Here is a 17,451-nt window from a genome sequence, read left to right as displayed (position 1 = left end):
AAGCAAAATGCTGCTCCTAACAGTAACACATTCTCTAGGGAGAGGGTGTCCTCTTCTTCCATTCCCCCATGCAGCAGCATGTTACTGTACCCACTCAAATGGGGCAAATAATAAGCAGATGTTGCTGGAAAATAATAAAGATGTTTCTGTCATAAAGTGACTCCCAAAAATGTGCTCTTTCAACCTGGTATGCAAGAAGCCAAACCGCACAGAGGATCACATTTATTTCATGCTTCTGCAGAGATGGGTGCTGGCTGGTGAATCCACAGAGCTAGCACACCCAGTTCTAGCCAAGCAGTGTAGCCAAGGTATTTTCAAAATATCTAAGTCTGCACTTACCTGATGTCTAAATACCTGCCAACTCAATAGCTATTGGACAATCTTTTGCCTGCTTCAATATAAGGGTATAATGCGTTTTGAATTTATTATGCATGTTCAGTAGGTAGGATTCTTCATTTGGAGGTGGGTAGTCTAAGCCTTAGAGATATGGCTTTCACATTATAATGAGCTAAGTTCATCTAAAGGATGCTTTTTAGCTGCTTTAGTTAATTTCAGTAAAACAGGGAACCTTGCCAAATGCACGATTTCTGTTTGTGTTCTCTTGTTTCAAAACTATTCTGCAAGACCTGCCATTTCCCCCTTTTCTGGGTCTTTAAAGTATTTATTGTTCTCCTATGACTCACTGTGCAAAATCTTTTCTTAAACCATTCACCAGAATGGGGTACAGTAAGCTTAACAGGTGGCCATGGCCTAATTTAAAACACCAGCCACAGTTCAGCTATTGCTGACATCAGTATTAATATGCCTTAAATTACAGAATAAAGCTTAAGACAGTATGGAACAAGGACAAAAGCACAGCCAGTCTATGAATCCATTCTTGTCACAAACTAGGGCTTCAGCTGCTCCAGAGGTAAAGTGCTAATGCTTTGCAACGGGAACTAATTTGTACCAAGGCCAGTTGCGAATGCTAGAGAGCTGTGGTCTTCCTCATAGCAGACCCAGGCCAGAAAGGGAAGCCATGCTTCTCCACAGTGAAATGTGCTGCTTTTGGCCCATGGCCCATCACATCTGAGTGGGAGTCATGGTTTTAGAACTTCTTGGAGCAGGTCAGAGTGAAGCATAACCCCCTGCAATCCATCTGTCTGGGAACATCATGTAGCTTAGTCACAGTTGCCACACACTCAAATGGGGAGCACGATTCAGGGGGACAAGCCTAACTATGATGTCGTAAATCAGCAGCATCACCAGGAGAACCACTGCCACTGGGCTGACCTCAGGGTGAGGGATGGCAGCATGTCCAGCACTGTGTGAGGTCACCAGTGTATGGAAAAGGTCCGCAGGAATGGCAGCAGTGGGCACAAGCTCTCTGAAGCCAAGAAGGGGAAGCCACCTATAGGAGTAGCCTCAAGGCCACAAAGTGTCACAAGTGACTTTGTGTGTGGCTTTGCAGGTACTCACAGCCTTCCTCCAATCTTTCCTCTACAGCTGCTAAGTCCATACAGGAGACTGCGAGCAACCAAGATAACATCTCTGGTGGAAGAGAGCTGCAGAATAGCAGCATAACCTTAACACTCATCAGCCAGTGATGATAAAGCATCTCCCATCCACACCTGGCTGTAATTAGATCTCTTATGGAACTGTATTATTTTCTGTGATATTGTTACAGAAATGAGGCCTAAAGCCAAGAAAGATGTGGTAAAGGACTTTCCATGAGATATGCCATGAGATATGTGAAGAGATTAACATGGGCTGATGGTAGGCTGATGGGGTGACGGGTTATCAGGTGGAGGGGCAGATGACCCCTGCCCCTGCAGCCATCCCAGTGGAAAAGTGAACGGTACAAGAGTTCTATTCCACCCTTATGAAAATGCCACTGGCTTTGTTCTCTCTTTGTAACTCTTAATACTAATTTACAAAGGAAGTTCTCTCCCCCTCTTCTCCGTTTACAATTGCAGTTAATAGAATATGAGACTATAGTCATCTCTACTTCTCTCAAAAAGAATAAATTTATTCTTTGAAAGCCTCCAAGGCAGAGGATGAGAACATAACCACCTTGCAGAAAAGTCAAAGGGCTTACTCATCTCTCGCCCACAGCAGTTGCCTCTTTGGAAAGATCTGTGATTCTGACTTCATTAGAGTATACCTGGGAACACTTGTACAAAGCACTCTACGCTTGTATTTAGCAGGTGTGTTTATCACTGGCAAGAGCTATAATCTATTGCTCCAATGAACCACACTGTGCATCTGTTCATGAAACTTCCTACTGAACTTGATGGATTTATGTTCCTTCTGTGTTAAATGAAGCTAATCAGCAGACAGGTGGAAAATATCTAACAAGAGAAACAGGCTTCCATAGAGCCGTATTTGCTCAGAGGTTGAGACATTTTTAAAGTGAACTCCATATTTCTGCATTAATGGTTTACTTCAATTCCTGGTATCTGCGTTTGTAGGAGCCCCCACAGAATTCCTAAGAGTAAATTCAATGTGTCTGTAATGACAGTAACTAAAACTGAGTATATTTCAAGATTACAGGCATCACTAAGAAAGTAAAAGAACATGGCAGCAGAAATCAAGGGAAAGCTGCCTCCTAGCTGCTGCTGAGAAGATATTAAGGTCCAGCAACTGCAGAAGTAGTAAGAAGGATATTCCCCCTTGAGGCTCACCCACACCAGGTGCTGCTCCCAGCTCTACTGCTCCTTATTCCAAGTTCACTCAGGAGGGAAAGGTGTAGAGGAAGACAGTAAGAATTTGAAGAATGATGTATAAGACTGGTCTTCACTTGGATGGCAGATTTTTGCCTTGGTGAGAGAACAAGAAAGCATGCCTAACACAAAAGGGTCCTTGGCTTTCACCATCACTATGATGAAAAAACCAAAGAAATCGTACCCATTCTTAGGCACAAGCATGAATCCTCAGTAAGCCAGTGGCAATTTTATCTTTTCTTGTGTTCTCTTTCTAAACAATAGGTTCAGTTGTGCAAGACCTCAGCATTTCTTGGCATCAGATTCAGGAATGTCAGGAATTACTAGTGTCAGTGTCACATTTCAGCTGCAGGGCCAGAGTGCTTTGCACAGAAGCACAGACTCTCCAGATCTGGTAGATGGCTTCTGACTTCACCAGGGACTATGCTCTGCTACCATTTTGAAGACCAGGTCCTGTGAAACAGTCTTGTCCTGTAAAGACTTTCATGTGTTTTGCCATCTCAAAAGGCATTACTCTTGGAGAATCTCTTTCCAGTGTAGTCACAGTATTTGACAACAGGCTTAAGTCACCCCCACACAACGCAGAACAGGCCAGGCAACTCAGAAAAACTGGAGATGTGCTCCAATGCTTCACACTGAAAAAAGACTTCACACTTTTACCACTCTCCTCCATCCAGCAAGCCCAAGCCAGCACAACACAGACAGTGCAAGACTAAATGGCCAGTCCAATCTGATGGAGTTCTTGCCACACAAGAAGTTACCTGCAGCACTGCACATGCTCACGGCTGTGCAGTCAGAACACAGCTGTGCCATTAAACGACTCCAACAGACAGCAAGCACCTTGTCTGTAAGGTGTTTTTCTGCAGAACCCAATGGAAATGGCCTGAACACTACCAATGCCAGGCCAAAATTAACCAAGAAGGGGATGCTGCCACTGTGAGGGCTTCCAGTTTCATCTCCTTCCTCTGCTCCCAGAACTACTGCTGTTACTTCTTGCATCAAATGACAGTATTCTGATGTAAAACCTAATTCTCAGTACAAGATCAGTTTCCAGATGACACAGCTCTGCAATAATGCTGTGCACTATTGCACTATTATCAGGATACAGCGGCTGATCGGTCAGTGCCATAAAGCACCATTACTTTATCTTCTTTGATGTCAGATAATTAGGGTAGTATTACCCAGCAGAGTGAAACACCAACACCACTGTCCTGTTTTTATTCGTGTTTTCCTCTGTCCAAGACACCCTGGTGTGATCAGGCCCAGTTTCAATACAATGGCTGTTGGCACTGCAGCATTCACTCTGATATAACAAAGCAATAATGAAAATCTGGTATCAGCAACACCCAGTTTCAGAAGCAACACCCAGCAGAAAAGACACAAAATTTGTTTGGCAACTGCAGGAATTTGCTATTGATACAGTCTTGCAGGTGAGTTCTCTAAAGCAGGCTGAAGTGCTTAAAATGTGGCCTGTTATCATAGCAGATATCAACTCTGGGAGGTAGGGATGGCAGTGAAGATAACCCATCCAACACTGGTGGGATTGCTTCATCCAGAAGGGGGAACAGTGGTAGGAGCTGTCAGAGCTGCATATCCTTTTGCTCCCCAGCCTAACAAGCCACCTCTGCAGTGCACATGAGGGCTGTGCCCACAAGTGTGACACCATATGGGTGGCAGTCACAGCTGCACCAGGTGGAGGGACCCTTCACTTCCACAGCCCTAGGAACAGTGTATCAGAAATACCAGAACAGCAACGCCTTCTGCAAAGATATAATGAAATTATATGAAAAGTTAGAGTTCGGAGTCCACAGAGATTCCTTGGCTTCTGGTTACTGGAGAAGATGCAGCTTCCATTGCACATTTTTATTGAATTTTGGTGCAGTCAGTACTTCTGGATCTGAAAGACAAATGGAGCAAGTGTCAGAACAGGGGTAACAGCATACAGTTTCTTCAAGAGCTGTCAACTACTTTTGTCCACTTTTCTTAAATCAAAGGATGCTGACAAATCTCTTGACATCTATAATTTCCCTGTAGTGACTGATAACCAGCCTGCACAGAACAGCGTCCTCAGAAGACCTGCTTTCACCAGGAAACGTCTGGGCACACCAAGTCCCCTCTTAATAGTTAAGTGTCACTGTTCAGAACGAGGAGGCACAGGCACAAAGCCACAACCATTAGTGGCACAAAGCAGAACCCAATTCATTCACCTGTCATTGGCCCATCATGCGTCACAGTGAGCTCCTTCTGGAGTGAGTAAGAGCTTTTTCTGAAGCCAACCCTGGCAAGTGGCAATAGACAGGTTGCATCTATAGATTCATCAGAGGATCTCCCCAGGCAATTTCAGGACTAGCAGGGAAAGAAGATGTAGGACTAGGGGAGAGATGGAAGACTGAGGAATTGGGACCACCCTTTGCTAGGTCTCTCAGCCCTAATTTTGTATTCACTGCAAGGACTTCGAGAAAGCAAAGTGACATGACAGATTGTAGCCTGGTCTGGTCAAGGGCCTGGCCTGACTGCCAAAGGCAGAGAGAAAAATTCAGCAGGTAAGTTACAAGAAGAATTATCTAACACGCTCTTTAAGAAATCAGATTTTCAATTCCCTCACAACAGACTGACATTACACACACAGTAACCCAAGAACAGTTGAGATATTTTAGCACAGGAGACAGTTTTAGAACATGAATTCAGAGCAAAATAAACTTTATTAAGAAAGCTGCTCACTTGCCACAAGGCAGGATGGCACACCCATAAAGAAAAGCGAGGAACCACCACAGCTGAGTAACTGGTACAATTGTTGGCAGGTAGCAGTGTTTGGAGAGCCACCAAGCCCACTAACCTCCCTGACATTTCACACCCAAACTTAATTCAGAGACTCAACTAACCTTGTACAACAGGAGGCATCATCCTCTTTTGCTGATAAGCAGCCATAATGCTGTTTGCAGTTGAATTGGGTCCCAGGACCTGTAAGAAGAAATAGCCATTTTCCAACCTGAACAATGCAAGGCACAAGCAGGGACACCCTCAAAGGAAACTCTGCTATGATTGTCCAAAACCAGGAGACCTCACAGTACAAAGTGAACAGGATCAAAGTGTGATCGGTGTGATCAAAGCCCAGCAATGTCTCAGAAAAGTTAATACAGAGGCAGAAAGAGAGAATTGCTTTCACACAGCTTTTCATGACACAGAACTCTTATCCAGCACCTACTTCTTCACAGCACCATAAATGACATGATTCAGCAGGACCGACTTCATTACAGCACCACCAATATTTAAAGTTCATCTGGGAGTCTCTGTTCCCTGTCACACAGAACAATTTTAGTCTGTCTTTAAGAGTCCTGCTAATCAGCAGTTGGGGGGGAAGATATTGGGGAACATTTTGTGTTCACCATAAATGCTCAGAAACACTTATTAGAAATAAAAACTTTTACTCTGGAAGGGAACTAACTAAAGCCCTTGTGATTTCCTTATTCTGCATTAAGCTGAAGCTTAGAAGCCTGACATAACCCTTCTTTATGTAACTTACTTCTTATGATATATGGTTCAGACTTAATTGACCAATCCAGTAGTTTTTCACTTCACAAGACCTACTCTACTCCAGTACACTTCTACCATTAGGCCTAGAAAAGAGAGAGTGTTCCCATATTTTACAAATTGCTTAAGATGGAGCTTACAAAAACAAGCCACCACTAGGACAAGGCAACACAATCCTCAGAAGACCTCATCACATCCAATGTGACACTCAGTGCAGGGGTGACAGTAGACTGTACATGTTGTACCCATCTAGAGTGTACTGAATCAGCAGGTCCTGCCCAGAATATCTACTGAACCTCTAACAGAAAGAAACCCCAGAGTTTGAAAGCCATGGAAGGATTCTAGGGTCTGTGCTGGAGAATGCAAAATACTGTTAAACACTTGATACTGTCTAGTGAGAATGAAAGGTGCTGTAGATGAGCACAGACCAGGCTGACAGAGCTCTGTTGCAGGTCTGGAGTCCAGATTTCTGGGACCGAGGTCTCCATCAACTGCAAAACCTCTTCCAGGACTTGCTGCAGTGCCCCAGCTTGCTCATCATAACCAAAGAGCACAAGCTGCTTCAGAAGGATGTGTATCTCTCCTGCAGGAGGGAACAGAAGCAATAAAATAGCAATCAACACAGGTATACTAAATAAACAGCTGCATTTCTTTGCTATCAGCATACAGGAAGGAGAGCAGTAACTCAGAACTGGTTCTGTTCCTACTGAGCCCCTACAGCGTCTGAGAACAAAAACAAGACAAATCTGAAATGGTACAGAGAAGGCTTCTTTTCTCTGCTCCCAACTTCAAACGCAGAGAGTTCAGATTATTCTGAGCACAGAGGCAGATTAAATAAACCAATGTTCAATGCAGAGAGCTGTATGGACCAGGCAGCTTTTCTCTACAGCATACACAGTAAGAACAAGCACAGTACCTTAGCTGTCCTCATCCTCACAAGCTGCAGCATGGATTAAGATCACCAATTATCCTACCTTTCACAGTCTCAACAGCACGAACACTCTCTCCCAGGACTTCCAGAAGGGCAATATCTTCAAAAGGGCTCCCCTCCTTCAGGCTGTATCTCTTACGCTCTGCCTTGCGTCGGTTCTTTGAGGATCGCCTGGAAAGAGCACGTTCAGTTACAGTGCGCACAACAGATTTGCTGTTAGCAGGGCTATGCATGAAGAAACATCAACAGTGTGCATGAAGCTTGTCACTCAAGTCCTTGCCTTCTCCAGTGACAGAGGACTGTGTGTAACCTTACGTGCTCTGACAATATTTTCAGCTCTATTTAACCAATATACTTAGTGGTCTGAAACACAAGATAGGAATCAAACTGTTTCTCTACTCCAAAAAGGACTGCTCCATGTTCCAGCAAGGTTAAAGCATGTGAACAACACAAAGCAGGAGCTGGTCTAAGCACAAAGCAGTAGTCATTATCAGGCAAAGTTGAGGTCCACTTAAAACACTCGTGGCCAGGGTCTGTGCTTGGCTGTGATCATTTTAATTTCTGCCATCTCCAGAGCCTGCTCAGCTCCTAACCATAATCACAGGAAAACAACTTCTTTCACAGACTAGACCTACTTGCATAATGTTCCTAAGTGATCCGCACACTTATGCTGAATACTAAGGCAGCATTCTCCTTCTTTTTTACATCTGGTCCACAAGAAAAAAAAAAGTGTCTAAAATGTGCACACTTTCCCCACAACTGTATTCTTTCACAATTCAGCCAGGGGATTCAGAAGTGGTCCCAGAGACTACACCAGCCTGACCAGCCTGTAACGCACCCCATCCCACACTGCAGCTCATACTACTGAGAGCATTCACAAACAATGCACATAAACACTGTAGGAAGACATTGGTATGTCCCACACACCAAGTGTGAAACCTGGGCCAAAGAACACAAGGCATGCGCACAAGCTGCTAATGTTTGTGAGACTCTGCCTGTACTCTCTGGCTAACTTTCTACAGCCAACATCCATGGGAGCCAGAACCCACCCAGAGTCCGTGCTCTCAGCTCTTCTGCTCTTCCTGTTGCACGAGTAGCTTTTGGCTTTTTCTGCTCTTTCCCTTCCAATGAGAGCTAAAATAACCATCAAATGCCTGTAATTAAAGCAGCTACAAGGCATGCACAGCTGCAGGAGGAGCAAGCCAAGCTTGAGCAAGCTAACCTCCTGAATGCTGATGCCAGAACAGTCACTACCTGACTTGAAGGCAGATACCTACGCTGATATTCTTGAATTGCTGTGTGTATATTTGCTGTTCATGTCACTGGCTGTCACAACACTGCTGGTTTCAGAAAAAAGCTCCAATTCCGGGCAATTTGGCACTTCATAATCTGCAAAACATAACAACGGTCACAGTATGGAAAAAGGTCAGAATTATTTCAAGCTTTCTGATTGATCTGTGTAGCTTGCTGGGAAGAGTCATTCTACCTGCTGGTGTTCTGAAGCTTTATGGCTCCCAAATTCACTGAGCCAGCACACAAGATGAAACAGTAATTGTGAGAACAACACTGCTCCTCCATCCTGGTGGGGATCGTGATATTGAACAGCACAATAAAAGGGATGATAATCTCAGTGCAGCAGAACTGGACTAGGACACAGCATTCTGCTTTCAGAGAATTCCCTGAGCCTGTGTCAGTGGGCAGGTGAATATGCCTATAGGTACTTGGCACGGAGGACATGCTCAGCACTGTCTCACCCAGTCAAGTTGGTACTGTGGAGACAATGCTGTGTCATTTTGAAGAGCTTTCAGGTGCATTTTCTTTGCGTGAAAGCTGTGACCCAAGGAAGAGCTGAAAATACAAGAGTAACCACACTCCAAATACGGAGTGAGGAAGGGTTGAGAAGGGTGCTGTTTTACTCCTGTAGGTCCCATTGGAGCTAAAGGAGAGCATAGCTCCATCACAGCAAACAGAAACCACACATAAAAACATGATCACAGTTACTTATGTAGGAAAAAGTCATATGCAATTCAATACCAACCCTGCAGGTTCTCACAGGCCTTCTCCTTCAGCTCTCGCACCACTTGCAGGCGACTCTTATGGCGAAGAAATGCTGTTTTCTGGGAATCTAGGAAGATCAGCTGACTTTTCTGAGCTGATCATTAAGAAAATCAAAACATAAACATTTGTGCAAGAGAAACAGAAAAGCATTTTTTACACAAGCACAGTCCTTCAACAACCTCAGAAAAAAAATCCCTCAACTCATAAAGCATGAAAAGGAAGAACAAGCAATAGTAATAAAACATTCTTCCTGAATGGAAGGGAGAATAAAGCTATCAAATAATTTTTTATTTCCAAAAACTACTCATCAAAGCTTACAGTACAGATAGCCATTTTCCTGGTCCATAGCTCTGCTGCCACATATGCTTTGGAACAAGGACTTTTCTGCTTGTTCATGGATATGCAGACACGGACCTCTTTGCAGCTTTTGACTGTGTAGTCTGGAAAAGCTCCAAAGGAGCCTGACTAAGCTAAAAAGGTCCCATGACACTGCAGGGTGTCAAGATGAACTGAGGACAGCCAAACGCAGATAACTGAGCAGCATCAATTAGGTGGAAACAAAGTATCCTTCCATACACCTTCCAGTACTGAAATGCTGCGACTTCCCGCAGACCCAGCAAAGATCTTCTTTAGCCTCTACAGCACAGAGAAATATTCTAGCACAGACTCACCTTCCAAAATAGCAGGTTTCAAGTTGGTTTCCAATATATCCAGCCTACCATACTTGTGAATCTGGATCAGGGAAAGAGAAGGTATCATTCAAGGATCTAACCCACACCACATCCCTCTGTTTTTGCACTCTAAAGATTTATTTCCACTTCTGTTATTATAGTTTGAAATGTCTTACCAGTCTCAAAGCCTCTTCCCAAAGAGCTCCTTCTAAGAGCAGGAGAACAGCCTCTTCATAGTCCTAGAAGGAAAGAGTAACCACGGGTTGCTGCTGCTGCTAGCAAGACATGTTCAGGTAGAGGCTATTCAGATGGCTATTTCTACACAGCAGTATCCCAGTCAAGAGAGGAAAACACTACTATGCCAGCTACTTCAAGGTGTTGATGACATAAAAACCCAAACAAGCAAACAAAACCCACAAACCAACTCAGCAAATCTATGTTACTTCTCCCACACTAAGGGGAAATCCCTCTGGAACTCTGTCTTCCTTATTCCAGTCCTCATGCTTCAGCTCCCTGAGACAAAACAGAGCTGAAACATTTTTCGTATCAAAGCATGGGAGGCTTTACAAGTGGAAAAACTCAGAGACACAGCATTTATCCCCAGCCTGCTCATGGCATCACCCAGGCCTGCTCTGCCCTCCCCAAGGGGGCCCTCGGCAGAATGTTTTGCTGTCAGCATGCATGGAGTCACATGTGGCGCAGAACAGAGGAAACACAGATGGTGTATCTGACTGACAATACTGGGCATTACTGGTCACAGTCAGGAGGGTGATGACATTACCTGAGTGTACTGCTCCAGGAGTATGGCTGCCTCTGCATACTTTCTCTGTTCAACTAGTTTTCCTACAAGAAAAAGTGGAGTTTCAGCTTCTCAGAAAAACCTAGATTTTTGTGCCAGAAAACTACAAAGTAGAGGAAAAATCCCACTCACTGAGAGACTTTCTATCCGCTCACACATGTACTCAATTGCTAAATTACAGCTGTAATTTAAAAAGGGCACCATAAAAAAGCATTAAAGGCATGAAGGATTTAAATCACATTGACAAAAAAAGCAAATACTGGGGTATCTGACTCTGGAAGAGTAGACTTCCAGAAGCCATACTCCCTCTGTGTTAAGTGGCCCTTCATGAACTCTGCCTCTGAGAAATGATGCTCCATTCTCTTGCTGAAATATAGGTCCACCAGGTCCACAACACACCTCACGTCTGACCTGTGCTAGTGAGTACAAATTCTGCGACCAGCTATCTTCCTCTCCTTAGGACAGCACACAGCTTTATGTATCAGCTGGTCCTAGCTGCTAGCTGGCTTCAAGGAGAAAACAAGATGCAGCTCCAAATTATCCAACAGCCTTGAAGGTTGGTGAATAGGCACAGCACTTGACCAGTTAATGTCTAGAGGCCTCAGTTACATCAGACACTTCAGTGCACGTCCATTCCTTGGGGTTAACTAATGAGGCAATTTGGAAGAGCAGTCTGGCAACCAGCTGCAAGGGAACAATGCAAGAAGCAGTCAGCACCAGGCAGCCAAGGGCACAGTTTCCTTGGCAGCTCCTGTGTTGCCTACCAATTCAGCTTCAGCATCTTTTGGTTCTTTTGAAAAACAAAGGTCATGTGCAAATGCACAAACCTTGGGGAAACATGGGATCTTTGTTCTCATTTAAGAAAACCGCTGCTGAATAATGAAGCTTTCATTGAATTTTAGGAAAAATTGAAGTGAACCATAAATAACAGCAGCCACTCTGCTCTGCACATTTACATCTCTTCAAGGCCTACCTGCCATGCTCCGTGCCAGGCTGGACAGCTTATCCTTTGTGTAACCAAGCTGAGATGCCATGCACAGGGCTTGTTGCCAGCTGCCACTGCTCTGAAAAGCATCAAGTGCTTTTGCAAAGATGCCAGCACGAGCAAATATCAGTGCAGCCTGTTCATACAGCTGCTTCTGAATCAAGTACTCCCCATATGCATCACTGATATCCTGAAAGACAGGGACCAAAAAAAAGAAAAAAAAGAAAAAAAAAAGAAAAAAAGAAAAAAAAGGAAAAAAAAAAAAAAAGAAGAAAAAAACAAAAACAAAACAAAAAAAAAAAAAAAAAAAGGGAAAAAAAGAAAAAAAAAAGAAAGGTCAGTAGCAGTCCTCCATTGGTAAAAATGGAGGCTTATCAACAAAAGCCTCTTACCGAGCTTCTCCAAGGAATTTCTAGGCATGAAGTTTCTACCTCATTTCAAACTCTATCAAACCAAGGGCTGATGATCAGCACATGGAGATACTTCACAGAGCTACAGTAATGTGACACAGGGCTGGTACCTGATTCTCCAAACCAAATGCTGGGTAAATTAGATACTACAGGAAACCAGACCCTTCCTCCTCACCCACATGAGCAGTTTTTGTAGAATATCTCTCTGAACCAACCTACTTTAGGAAACAAACACTGGCACAAGGGAACACACAAGCTCAGTAACTCTACAGGCACAGGCTACTCAAAGCTCACTATCTCCATGAAGAAGGGGTAAGTGGATTTCACTGGAAGGATACAGGGGGAATAATAAATTATTTCCGAGGAGTCACTCAGAAACAGATCTCCCTCATGAATAAAGACTCCTTTTTGCTTTCACTGTACTGCAAATAAACCAATTTTCTCTTTTTCCTCTCACTCAACTCCTCCTTGTACAAAGGCTTGTGTGTTTGAGTATTTACAGTATCTACATTAGCTTATATTAAATGTATTTAACATTTTATCTCAACCTTGGACAAGCTGAAGTTCTTCAGTAATACTGAAACCAGTAAGGGACACTATGTACTAGGAAGCAGCACATCCAAAAGTGTCCAAGTTCTTCAGCACTTTTCAGAATAGTTTAAGGATAACAAATTGTCCCCACACAATCTGCAAGCCACACAGAGGTCAAAACAGGGAGAAGTCTTCCTGAGGTTATGAGTTATTCAGCACACTACAGGATAGTGCAGCAGAAGAAACAGGACTTCCAGATGCTCTCTGAGTCACAGGATGAAAGGAATAACAACCATTGATGACCAAGTCACACAGGGTTAGTGCTGAGAGTCATTCCACCTGTTATCTCAGAAAAGGGTCTCAGACAGCACTGGAAGAGCAACGACCTACAGAGCTTGAACACATGCAGCTGCAGTTTCTTTCCTGCCCTCATGCAAGGTGCTGAGGAGATCCAAACACATTCATAAGGGAATATAAACCTTTGACACTGCACTGTCATGAGCTTACACACCTTGTACTCCTGAGTGCTAGAGGAGTAGAGCTTCAAGGCCTCAGAATACAGATTCTGATCTTTCACCAAGTTCAGAAATTCAGAGAAGTGTTCAGGACCTGCAGAAACAATTTACTTTTTGTAAAAATTAAGGAGAAAGTACATGGCTCCGAGACAGTCTGGGTTCACAACATGAAGAATCAACTAGAGGTGCCTGGGTGGAAGACCACCCATTCTACTACAGTAAAATCAAGGCGTTCACTTCCTTGAGGTTTTGCATCAAGAGATATTAACCAGGCACAATTCACTTGAACAGGAACAACACAAGGCTTCATGTGCTTCATGACCACAGAAGAGTAAACACTTCTTTCTTCCCACACAAACCTACAGTACAAAAAGCAAGTAGCAGAAGTTCACCACCCATTACCAGATGGGAAGATGATTCTGTGCAATCCTTCTCTTTCTTCAGCTATTTTCCCTGAAAGGCTCTCCCAAACGGACATGTTACACTGCAGAAATCCTCCTTAGGATACCTACCACATTTGCTGAGGTGGCCAAGAGCTTTTGTGTATCTCTTCAAGTGTCTGTCTATTGTATATCGCTGATAATTGGTTTCCATCTTCCGGAGGGCATTTAAGAAGGGCAAGTATTCTTTTGGATCCTGTAAAGAAAAATAAAAATGGCAATTGAGTTAATCTGCTAAAATCCTTATTTGCCCCCATCTTCACAAACAGACAGTCCCATATTTGAAAAAATATGGTAACACACTAAAAAAGGCTTTTCCCCCCCAAATGTAAGCCATCTTAATCGAATTGTGCACATACTCTTGCCAGAAATTACTAACTTGAATTACCAGGCTCCCACATGGATTTCAACAGTATCTAAAGGCTGGCAATATTTAAAATTCAAGCCTATGTGTCATATCAAGTGTTGTTTTCTATTATCTATGATTATGTATACATTTGCAGACATAAGGTTGATCAACTTCCCCACACCAAAGGTTATAAAACCTGTTAACACGAATAGGGTGTCCTAACTGATGAGCAGTAGAATTTGCTATAACATTAGAAAACTCTGAAGATGCAGATGGGCATTTCAGTTCAGAGATTTTACATTAAACCCAAATGCTATTATCATAGGAACCACTAAAGAAGCAAGAAAAAAAAGTGCAGAACTGAGAATGAAAGGAAGGCAGTTGCAAAACTTCAGATACCAATCCCTCCCTTCCCCAGAGCTACTTTGCTCTGCTGCTCTAGAACAGCACTGTTTCACCTTGAACACAAATAAATTTCCAGAGCTGTGCTCAAGAACCAAAGGATGCAGAGACATGACACTTGCCCAGCATCATCCCAAACACACATAGGGCTTCTGAGCAACTGCAATCCTGCCTGGGTAGAGAGCCATTACTACGAAAACATGCAAACTGATCTGCAGACTACAGAGAACCTTTGAGAAAGCAGAAAAATAAGTTCCTTAGCTGGAACTATGAACCAAGACCTTTTGAGACTTTTCTGCCACCATGACGACTAAATCAAAATCATACGTCCCCAAGGAATAATCATACAATTCATTGACATCCACAAGGAAAAGCAGGTACTTTAGTGCTTCTTCTGCACTCACAGCTTGGACGTCTGGCGTAATGGTTTCTGGAACAAGACAAAACAGCATATGACCTGTTACACCACCAGCAGTGGAGCCGTGCTGTGAGGAAAGGATGCATCATCAAGCACAACCCTGACATCAGAGAGATCCCATCGGACTAACAGCTTGCTCTGCCTTGCAGAGGGGTTACTTTGCCTTTACTGGGCAACTTCAAGGACCATCCCCAGCATAGCAGTGAGTGTGCAACTGTGATGAACTTGAAGGATCAACACAGAATAAAAGCAAAGTTTGCTAGTTTGGGATACCAGAATCCAGAGTAGGAACCTCCTATTCCATTCTGGGAGAACTAGAGCTCCAACTGGAAAGTGAAAACAGGTCCAACTCTGGGGTAACTGCCAAAAGACCTAGTCAAAAGGGTGAGCTGAGGGTATGTAGAGCAGCCTGTCTTAGCTGATATGCTGCTGTACCTAAACACATACTGGATTCAAGTCCATTTCTGGTTTTTGGCTTGCTCCATAAACAGCAACCCTAAAATAATTTTTTTGGTGAACCAGGCTAATGATCAAAGTGTTGAGGAACACATCCAGTGCAGTATTTCAGGATTCAGCTGTGCTGGGAAATCTGGCAGGTTGAGCACTGGGTGGTGAGAGCTCCAGTTTGAACTGCCAACCCCTTGCCTAGCAAAGGGGATAGAGACCTGTGAGACACAGTAGGAGCTGAGGACTGCCAGATTTTTGCAGCGATGTACTGCGAGGGTATAAAAGTACTCACAGGCCCAGGGGTTTCTTTGCTCGGGTCCTCTCCTCAGGGGCAATAGCTGGAGCTGCTATTTTGTTACTTAGTTACTGCACTGAGACTAATTATATTGAGGACCAGAATGCCTGAGACTCTGATACGGGAAACTGAGGTGGAGCCAGTAAGGAATCCTGGTCTGACTGTGAGGGTAGGGGATGTAGCTGTGGGGGGTGGTCCCAGCTCAGGTGGTGCAAATGTGACTGCCAGTCTGCCAGGATCCTGGATGGCCAGATGAGGAAGTTTCCCCCTTAACAGTTTTGGTTGGACAGAGAAGTTTCCTTAACATAAAGCTTCTGCAAATGACCCATTTTCAAAACTTTTGAGCTTCTGATACAAAACCTCGAAGATCATGAACCTTCTGGAGAGCAATTTCCAGTTCTGGAGGACTTTTTTTCACATGTGCTGTCAGTATTGACAGGCAGTATCTGAAGAAAAGAGAAGAAGTGAATGAGAAAATGAGAAGGCAGAAACACAGCTTATTCCTTTTTTAAGCAGTTTGTACAAGTTCTAGTTTATGTCTTAGTAAAAAAAAAATAAAATAAACTGCTCAGGCACTGTGATCCTCCTAGAGGGAGGCAGCAAACACAGGAAAAAAAGAGAATAGACCAGAAAGGCTCTTCTATCAGCATGTCTTCCCAAACATGTCACAAAGCTGGAAGTGTGTTTTGAGTAGAATGAGCTTCCTTTACCATGCCAGCTAGCATGATGAAGGAACTCTCTCTGAAAGTTCAGATAGCTGGACATGGTTTTCCAAATGAAATCTGGCACAAAAATAGCATTTTTTTAAAAATTGACAGCTTTCTAGGGTGTTATTTGTACTTCCATACATCTCACATTTACTATTTCAAAATAGCTTTCCCAGCCAAGCAAATGCTTTGTTTTCTGAAATAGTTTGCAGGAAAGTGTCTAAATTCTCAGTAGCTACTCACCACCAGTTGCTCCCCTCTCCACTGTTTAATATTAGACTGTCAATACTTTAGCACCATTTCACCAGGCATTGTTACTATCCTATTTTCCCAGCTTTTATCTTTGTCTGGTGTTGATTCATCCAGGAAGGATGGTTACCAAAAAGGTAATCAATCAGAAAAATGGAGCTGATCATTTACAAAGTAATTCAGTGTCAAATGGAACAGCTGATATCTTTCCAAAGGGCCAGCTGCTTCAAACAGTCAGCAACTCACCAAGATGAAACTCTCGCTCATATGTCCATTCCCACACAGACTGATCCTAAATTGAGTGTATCTCCAAAATCTTTATAAGCATCCTGCATTTATTATTTTAATTCTATTATTTTATTTAATAGTAAAATGTTGGTATGCTGTCTGTGGAATTATTAGATGTTTCCAGGATAGCATACTCAGCAGAAGCAAGGCATGGTATAGTTAATTTTGTGGAGCACAAGCTCACCTCAGAGAACCTAGGGCCAAAGGAACTGATGTCAAGGACAGCTTTGCTTCCTGTCAATGACTTACTGGAAATCTCTCTAATGGTTCCTTTACAGTAAGAAAGTGCTCACTTTTGAGGGTCAATGTGCTCCATGGCAACTCTCATCACGTCACAGATGAGGTTTACTTTTTTCTGATCAGGATGCTGGCGTGGCTGGCTGTTACTGCTGCCGTTCAGAGATGGGTACATACTCTTAGTGAAATCTTCATCTCTGCATAAAAACAGGTAATGTGAATAAGAGCACCACCCGCCACATAGCCCAGAACAAAGACAGTAAGGTTAAGGAACTCAAATGCATGCAGAACATAACTACTCATTAACTGCTATGCTAACAGGAAGTTCTCCAAAAATCTCTGACAATCCAAACTGATTGTCAGCCAAGAAAGGCATAAAAAATCCCCTAAAACTGGTCAAACATTTACTTCAGAAGCACCAAAAAATCAGAAGACAAGATTTACAAGATACAGCTGTCTTCCACTAAATTCGCTATGGATATTTCC

At 43.3% G+C, this 17,451-nt stretch overlaps 1 protein-coding gene across 2 annotated transcripts in view; it reads right to left on the bottom strand.

Moving 5' to 3' along the window:
* Nucleotides 1-4,074: 4,074 nt before the first annotated feature.
* The window catches only part of ELP1 (elongator acetyltransferase complex subunit 1), a 31,249-nt gene continuing 17,872 nt past the window's right edge, over nucleotides 4,075-17,451 (bottom strand). Inside the window, exons 22-37 of one of the 2 annotated variants that reach the window (XR_009115880.1) lie at nucleotides 17,022-17,162; nucleotides 15,845-15,930; nucleotides 14,606-14,754; nucleotides 13,646-13,769; nucleotides 13,130-13,227; nucleotides 11,666-11,867; nucleotides 10,675-10,736; nucleotides 10,070-10,132; nucleotides 9,894-9,954; nucleotides 9,203-9,316; nucleotides 8,442-8,553; nucleotides 7,208-7,335; nucleotides 6,662-6,816; nucleotides 5,585-5,663; nucleotides 4,384-4,599; nucleotides 4,075-4,324 (exon numbers count right to left, since the gene is read on the bottom strand). Coding sequence is in view for 1 of the 2 variants with exons in the window: in XM_058043329.1 (XP_057899312.1) it covers nucleotides 4,532-4,599; nucleotides 5,585-5,663; nucleotides 6,662-6,816; nucleotides 7,208-7,335; nucleotides 8,442-8,553; nucleotides 9,203-9,316; nucleotides 9,894-9,954; nucleotides 10,070-10,132; nucleotides 10,675-10,736; nucleotides 11,666-11,867; nucleotides 13,130-13,227; nucleotides 13,646-13,769; nucleotides 14,606-14,754; nucleotides 15,845-15,930; nucleotides 17,022-17,162 (1,642 nt within the window). In the remaining variant the exon portion in view is untranslated. Of the gene's footprint in view, nucleotides 4,600-5,584; nucleotides 5,664-6,661; nucleotides 6,817-7,207; nucleotides 7,336-8,441; nucleotides 8,554-9,202; nucleotides 9,317-9,893; nucleotides 9,955-10,069; nucleotides 10,133-10,674; nucleotides 10,737-11,665; nucleotides 11,868-13,129; nucleotides 13,228-13,645; nucleotides 13,770-14,605; nucleotides 14,755-15,844; nucleotides 15,931-17,021; nucleotides 17,163-17,451 lie in introns of both variants that reach the window. The other variant, XM_058043329.1, reaches the window with a different exon arrangement.

This window comes from Melospiza georgiana, chromosome Z, assembly GCF_028018845.1.
Source record: "Melospiza georgiana isolate bMelGeo1 chromosome Z, bMelGeo1.pri, whole genome shotgun sequence".
Lineage (NCBI taxonomy): Eukaryota > Metazoa > Chordata > Aves > Passeriformes > Passerellidae > Melospiza > Melospiza georgiana.
The sequence above is the reverse complement of the archived record's forward strand: the minus strand, read 5'-3'. Positions and strand labels throughout refer to the sequence as shown.